General features: G+C 41.3%; 1 protein-coding gene across 1 annotated transcript; it reads right to left on the bottom strand.

Moving 5' to 3' along the window:
* Positions 1 to 2962: 2962 nt before the first annotated feature.
* Positions 2963 to 6850, bottom strand: LOC136482834 (WD40 repeat-containing protein HOS15-like). The gene is made up of 4 exons (XM_066480022.1): positions 6624 to 6850; positions 5368 to 5481; positions 3809 to 3942; positions 2963 to 3723 (listed from the first exon to the last, which is right to left on the bottom strand). The coding sequence occupies exons 2-4, from the start codon at positions 5441 to 5443 to the stop codon at positions 3307 to 3309; spliced, it is 627 nt and encodes a 208-aa protein (XP_066336119.1). The 5' UTR covers positions 5444 to 5481; positions 6624 to 6850; the 3' UTR covers positions 2963 to 3306.
* Between the last annotated feature and the right edge of the window lie 1510 nt (positions 6851 to 8360).

The following is an 8360-nucleotide window of genomic DNA, read 5'->3' as shown; positions in this document are numbered from 1 at the left end:
TCGACTAGAGCAATTTGATTAGTATGACAAATAGCGAAATGCAAACTTGCTCTAGCTCTACAAAGGTTGCAAGCCACGTATCCAATAATTCTAGTTACAATGATTACTAGGCACACAACTTGCAATGTTACTACTCACTAAGAGCTCTCAATCTTGCTACTCTAAAGAGCTTCACTAGATAAACTTAAAATAATAAAACAAGCTCTCAATTCTAATTACACTAAAGAGCTTGCCACAACTAGTTTGCAAGAATATAAATGAGTGAGTAGGGTGATTATACCGCCATGTAGAGGAGTGAACCAATCACAAGATGAATACTAAATCAAACACCAAAAGAATACCAAAGGGCAAGAGAAAACTAATTTTTCTCCTGAGGTTCACGTGCTTGCCGGCACGCTAGTTCCCGTTGTGTCGACCAACACTTGGTGGTTCGGCGGCTAAGAGGTGTTGCACGAACCTCGTCCACATAATTAGACACCGTAAGAACCTACCCTAAGTGAGGTAACTCAATGACACGAGCAATCCACTAGAGTTATCTTTCGGCTCTCCGCCGGGGAAGGTACAAGACCCCTCACAATCACCACGATCGGAGCCAGAGGCAATCACCAACCTCCGCTCAACGATCCTCGCTGCTCCAAGCCGTCTAGGTGGCGGCAACCACCAAGAGTAACAAGTGAATCCCGTAGCAAAACATGAATGCCAAGTGCCCCTAGATGCAATCACTCAAGCAATGCACTTGGATTCTCTCCCAATCTCATAATGATGATGAATCAATGATAGAGATGAGTGGGAGGGCTTTGGCTAAGCTCACAAGGTTGCTATATCAATGCAAATGGCCAAGAGAGTGAGCTTAAGCTGGTCATGGTGCTTAAATAAAAGCCCCCACGAAATAGAGCCGTTGTACCCCTTCACTGGGCACAACACGGGGTGATCAGACACTCCGGTTAGTTCGACCGGACATAGGACCACAGCGTTCGGTCGCCCGATGCTTGCCACATGTCATCGGCTTCAAACGTCGATCGCCCGATCTCAACGGTCAAGTGATGATCGGACGCGTCAATTAGAAAGTGACCGAACGTAGGACCCCAACGTCCGATCGTTTCCAGTAAGGTTCCAAACACGAAATTTCACGACCGGACGCGTCCGGTCATGCTCGACCGGACTCACCCAGTGTCCGGTCACTCAACATTTCCTCTGTACGCCTCACGTCAGCGTACATCAGCACTGACCGGACGCACCATGTCAGCGTCCGGTCGAAGACCAAAACCGCGCACTCACTGCTGCCACTGACCGGACGTAGGACCCCAGCGTCCAGTCACCACATGACCAACGTCCGGTCCACTCTGTGAGACCCTGTCTTTTCTGTATAGGGCGCCGGTGGCACCGTTGGACTGTCCACACTCTACGGGCGGACACTCCGCCGGTGAAGTTTTTAACCCTTGCTCAAATGTGCCAACCACCAAGTGTATTACCTTGTGCACATGTGTTAGCATATTTTCACAAATAAGTTAGCACTCCACTAGATCCTAAATGCATATGCAATGAGTTAGAGCATCTAGTGGCACTTTGATAACTGCATTTCAATACAGGTTTCACCCCTCTTAATAGTACGGTTATCTAACCGAAATGTGATCACACTCGCTAAGTGCCTTTATCACAGAAACAAAATGGCTCCTACTATTTATACCTTTGCCTTGAGCCTTTTGTTTTTCTCTTTCTTCTTTTCCAAGTTCAAGCATTTGATCATCACCATGCCATCACCATCGTCATGATCTTCGCCATTGCTTCTTGGAGTAGTGCTACCTATCTCATAATTACTTTAATAAACTAGGTTAGCATTTAAGGTTTTATCAATTAACCAAAACCAAACTAGCACTTTCAACATTTCACTGCTTTCAACAGATGAAGCTATTTATCGAACTTTTTTTCTAAAACAGTTTCAACTGTACCAGTGAAGCTGCTCTACAACCCGAAGAAAAAAACTACTCCACCAGTGAAGCGGGTCGTACCAAACGCAATTATAAGAGTTCGTGTTTGTTTCTGTGTTTGTTTATGGGACAACATGCACAACAACTGCACTGAAATTTTAGGAGCTCGTTGAAGTATGATTAGTGTACAAAGTTGGTATGCAAAATTTTTGATTGGCCATTGAAGAAATTCGTGACTCCCGTACAATCGCACGGTCATATATCTAGTTACTCTAAAACATGTTTCCTCTTTATATATATATATATATATATATATATATATATATATATATATATATATATATATATATATATATATATATATATATATATAAGAAAACACGTTTCACTTTATTACTACGCTCACCGCAAACGAGGTAACAATTGGACACTGCTGGAGGTGAAAGATACCGACATGGATGGAGTGGCTGCATATAGGGCCTGTTTGGATGCAGCCCTGCTAGGTATTGCCGGCCAGGCAAATGCATCCTGGCCCTGGCAAATGCATCCGATGCTGTTACATTCTCAATGACAGCAACCTACAGGATAAACACCATTCATGATCCGGATAAAACTGCGATTAATTTACCACCACTCATGCATTACACAGTTTTAGCTGGTTTTCAAATGTTTACAGAAAAAATGGTCCAGCAGATCCTCATACTTAACTGGACTGTTCGCTTATCGTTTCTGTGGCTTATAAACCGGCTGATGCTGTTTTGTTGTGAGAGAAAAACACTGTATCATGACTAATAATAAGCATGGCTGATATGATCAAGCGAACAGGGTCTATGGGGTCATTTAATCACAAGAGACCCTATTACAGAACCAAAATTAAACAGGAAGCAGAAAACTGCTGTACCTTCGTTAGCATGACCATGAGCTGTTTGGTTGGCTGACATTTGAATCCGCAGCTTGAATATAATTTATGTTTACTTCTCACATTCAGCGAGCAAATAATAGACAGCAGATTTTGTGTTTTTGCTCAGTGGCACACAGTGTTGCAAAAATCAATACAATAGGTTATCCTAATATTTGTCAAAAGGCAACCTCATATGTCTAACTACTACAAAAGAGGGGAACGGAAAACCTATCCGCTTTACAGAACCAGTGCACTAGAACTAACACATGATAAGTCATCTATCTAAAACTAACAATTTACAAGATATACGAGTTGTAAAACTGCCTGTATGAAAATGCAGCCATGCTTAGTAATTTCATATACTGCCTAGGAAATCAGAAACTGAATGGTATCTGTCATAAATTTTGTCAAATCTCCACACTCTGAATCAGCAATGGATTTGAATGTCTAACTTCAGTTTCTTCAATTGTCTAGCTTTCAATGCTTTCGTTTTCTGAGTCTAGGTTTCCTCCCTATCCACGAAAGATGGCACCCCAGTCCTGTGGTAGTCTCAACAGAACTGGTCTTTTGCACAGTCTCAGCAGAATTGATGTTTTGTGCCTTCGCATGCTTCACTGGCTCAGCTCTACGCATTGTAGCAATCTCATCAGGTTTGCTGTTCTGTGCAGCCTTTGTTTTCCGCATAGGCTGCTTCCTAAAAGTTGTGGTAGTCTCAGCAGAACCAATCTTCTGCTCTTTGTCAGTCTCAACTGAATCGATCTTCTGCTCTTTGTCGTTCTTGACAGAACTGTGCTTCCCACTGCTGGTAATTTTCTTCATCAGCTCATCTAAATCATTGGTAATTAGGTCCAGAGATTCAAAAAAGTGGTGCTCGTCATCACTGCCAATCTCAGACTACAGACACAAATAGAAGAAAACATGTTAGGAGTTGCCAACAGATAACACAGTGATCATCAACAAACTAGGTATATTAGCTTACATTTGCTTGAAGTTCAATGTACTGAAGACCTTTCTGCACGATTCTGATCAAGGCACCTTGTGGGATCATTCCCTGGATGTTGCCTTTTCCAATGCCTGCCTCATAGAAGAAATTGAATGCTGTATGCACAAATCCTGCGATTTCATATGGAACAAATAAAGCATTTAAACATGGAATACTTATTTTTCAGATTAGATCTTACAGTAATTTACATGCTTTAAGGCACAAAAACCTAAACAATCAGCTAGGTTCTAGTGAGCTCTTAGAGGTGCTAATTATTTAGTTAGAACCTGACAAAGTATCCAAGAAACAATTAAGCAATGCAGAAATAATTCCACAACCACTCAATGAAGGATAGTAGTACAAATGATGCCAATGTTTTATTACTACATTAGATACTGTTCTTTTCTTTAACTCTAAGTTGCCAGGAACTGTGCAGATCGGGCTGATTTCTGTTTTGGAACTGTGAGTTGTTCGGTTTTTTGGGTCTTTCCCTAAAAATGGGCCAATTCATTTTCTTACAATAAATTATGCGGCAATGACCTTGTCGCCCTTTCGAGAAAAAATGTTGCCAGGAACCCAAGTGCTTTTAGCTATTTGCATAGACCAAATTATGGGACAACAAAAGAATAATTGCAGAATCAATCAATCAGGGGCGAAAAGTCCAATCTTAAATTATCATGTAAGCAGGCACGGTGGCATGAAAGAAGGAACGCTCCAACCAAGGAAGAAATATTGCCATTCATTAAGTTCGTTCTCCTACCAAGTTTGTATGTACAGTTGAAATCATCCATTTTTCTCTTCATATAAACAAAGCAACAGGCTAACAACACTTTATTATTGAATCCTAATTCCTAACTTATAAAGAATTGCTATGTGGCCACTGCTCAGTTAGTTGCTTGACTGTATAAACAAACATGAAGTAGCTACATAAAGAACCCAAACAAACTTGTTAAATTGGCCCAAAGATGAACCAAGCAGCACATATCCTAATAATCCCTTAAACAAAAGTTAATCATGATTTCTTTTCTTAACAAACCGTGTTCCATACTACAGAGCTCATAATGAACTGATCACAATATTTTATCTAACCAGTGTTCCATACTTCTTCTAGCTACTTGCTAAGCAAGAAGAAGCTATACAAGGATGCACTACTGTTGTCTTGAAAACAAAGAAGTGTTGTTTCTGAAAGGAATGAAGCACCGTTAAATTTTTAATTTTTATTTAAATTAGGAGTAAACTCTCTCCTGGTTCAGGTTTATAAAGAAATTAAGATGCACTAAGCAATTTGATGAAACCAACATGACAATGAATGACCCTGACCCGAGCCAACCAACCGAAATTTATGGAACAATGGTTACTATTTTTTTTTTCTTTTTGTTCTCTCTAGACATAAATCTTCCAGTTTTTCACTCGAACTAAGCAAACCAACACTAATTCTGGTCATTACGTAGATCCCTAACAACACAATGATCAGAATTTACCCATGAAAGAATTGACAAACATGTAATGCTAATACCCGACCGAGATGTGAGAGGATTAGATTATGGTTCTGAAACCTGATTCCTGGAGGTATCTGTACACGGCAGCATTCAGCTCAGTTCCTGTGAGGACCTGAGGCCCTTTTTTCTCCATTGGAGACCACACTGAAAGAACCAACCCTTTCTTGGAACCTAGCAAGGTAGTTACAAATTTGGTTACTGAAGATTTGGCAGCTACAATAGTAAGATAATGGTATCTTACCCAAACATTCAGGCAACAAAACAAGTTCTAGGCAATTCTTGTAAAATAATAATAAAAAATAAAATTGGCTGCATCTGATCTCTATGCTGGAAATTCCATGAAGCCAGAAACATCAGAGTTCAGAGGTGCCAAATTTTTGCATTGACTAATCATAGCATTGCCAAAATTTGGTAACAGGCGCACTTGACAACGGTCAAGAATTGGCCAGACTAATTGTCTAATTATTAAGCCAACAGTAATACGAACATAACTTCCCAATTAAAGAAAATTCTGATGCAAGCAGCTACCTGGTGAACATGACCAACACTATGAATTTACCTAATAAGTAATAACTGGGCAATGTTGCAATAACAACCAACAGCTTGGACCTCGGAGAGTTTCATCCAGTCATAACTTCATAACTTCCATCTGGACTGAGCAAGCCGAAAGCGGAAGAAGTATTTATGTTTCATAGTTGAGGCTTAACGCGAACTCACAAGCTCCGAATCCTAACCAAAGCGAGGAGTTGACTAAGAAGCATAAAAAAATTAACATAATCCACTGTGCTTATTTACGAACAAACTACGAGAGCTCTGCTTGCTGTTCAAATCGAGAAGAGGAAACGAATGTTGATCAGATAAATGTTTTCTGGGAGAGGCACCAAGAACTCACGCCTTTATCTAGGTGATGAATTGGCATTGGTACAAAGGGATAACCAGTACTGATCTATCTGAGGAAAAGAGAATCCCATTCGTTGTTATCGAGCAATTCAACACTAAAAGCAAGAAAAGCCGATCCTTTTCTTTGTTCATCAGAATTAACCAAGAACCCACAATATATACAATCTATCCGGTTCGGGGAGTCCAAACACCATTAATAACCAAGAAAGAATGCCCAAATAAATAGTGCGAGAACCCTAGCGCTCCGCCATTGGGATTTGGGAGACCAAGAACAAGTGCCTGGCATGCTCCGCGGGCCAATTCGATGAAACCCCAAAGCAAGGAACAAGAAAGCTGGAGTCTCCATCCAAGAAAGAAATAAAGAACCAAGCAACACGCAATTCCCACGGGCGGAGCGGGGCTTGAGGCCAAACCTGAGACGCTCTGGATGCAGCGGTGCACGGCGGCGGGCGCAGAGGTGGTCGTACGCGACGCGAGCGCCCGCGGCTTCGTCCGGCGGCTCAGGAGATCGTCCGACGGCGCGGCGCGGAGCGAGAGGAAGAGAGAAGTGGAGAAGGGGTTTGGGTATCTTGCCGGTTGCCGCTTGCCGACGAGAAATCTTGGCGGTGGCGCGGTGCGGGGGTTTGGTCTCTACTAGGCCGGGGAGAAGGCCAGAAGGGTAAAAATAAAAACTAAAAGGAGCTGCTGCGGAGGAAAAAGGTTTTATAAGCACGCCCTCGGTAAAAAATAAAAATAATTCTTGATTTTCGAAAGTCAAATAATTTAATCAAACATTATATAAAAAAATTACTAACATCTGTCTGATACCAAAAATTACCTGAACTCTGCATCTAAATTGCCACTATATTCTTTCCTCAAAAAAAGGTTTAAATAACTATTTATATATCTTTTCTAAATCTTTTTTATTTCTATATTGTTATTAATAAAAAAATAACTTAAATTGTGGCTAGCGCGCGCCTGTCGTGCCTGCTGTGCATGGTGCTTCTGCCTGCTCCGCCTGCTGCACGCGCCCGCATCTGCTTGCTGCTACGCGCCTATCAATGCTGCCTTGCCTCGGGATGGAACGGGCAAGTTCCACGGGGAGGCAGTGAAGCCACTGTCTTTTGACGTGCAGCAACAAATCAAATAAAGCGGTTTGGCAATTGAAGAGACCACGTATACTCCGTATCTAGCAAGTACATGAGTAGTTGACAATATGCATGCTGCTGCATGCCCCGCCTGCGGCCTGCTGCACGTGCCCGCATGCGCCTCCTGCTGCGCGCCTATGCATGCCTCCTGCTGCTACGCATGCTGCTAGACGCGCCTACATATGCATTTTGCTGCTACGCATGCTGGTGCGCACGGGACCGTCTCCGCTTGCGCTCGCTTTCCGCGCTGGCTAATAAAAACACTTAAACACGAAGTATTTGTTGTAATATACGTTTGAAACATGTGAAATATTTAGAATATACTCGTGCAATATATGTATATAAGCACCGCAAGATATATAACACCAGATAAAACACTTGCAACATACTTGTGAAACAACTGAAACATTTAAAACATACACTTGGCAACATATGCGTATAGCCATTGCAACATATGCAACATCCGGATGAAGTGGGAGTTCGGCTGGTGCCTTGCACAGTAAATTTCGGATAGTTTTGGATGATTGAATAGTATTTTGTGAGAGAGAATAAGCTGAAACAAGCTGAAATAAGCCACCACCTGACCAGCCGAACGCGCTAGAAAATAGGTGAAACATTTGGAAGATACACTTGCAACATACGTGTATAGTCATTGCAACATATGCAATATCCGGATAAAACATATGAAACATACAGATGCAACTAGCCCTGGGCAAATTTAACCGAGAACCGAAAACCGAACCGAAAGAACCAGAACCGAAAAATTCGGTTCCTTATTCGGTTCCTGATATTGAGGAACCAAAATATCCGAAAAAAATTCAGTTCCTACCCTCAGTTAACCGAATTAACCAAAAGAACCGAATTACATGAATTATACTTCACTTACTTGTATTTTATAGGATTATGTTTGATTTATGTATAGTGTTTTATATTTGAACTGCTATATATTTGTGTTACTATATTGCTATTGTTTTATTATATATTATAATTATTAAAAATGAATATAGTGCTGCATAAATTTGC

This window comes from Miscanthus floridulus, chromosome 1 (assembly GCF_019320115.1).
Source record: "Miscanthus floridulus cultivar M001 chromosome 1, ASM1932011v1, whole genome shotgun sequence".
NCBI lineage: Eukaryota > Viridiplantae > Streptophyta > Magnoliopsida > Poales > Poaceae > Miscanthus > Miscanthus floridulus.
The sequence above is the reverse complement of the archived record's forward strand: the minus strand, read 5'-3'. Positions and strand labels throughout refer to the sequence as shown.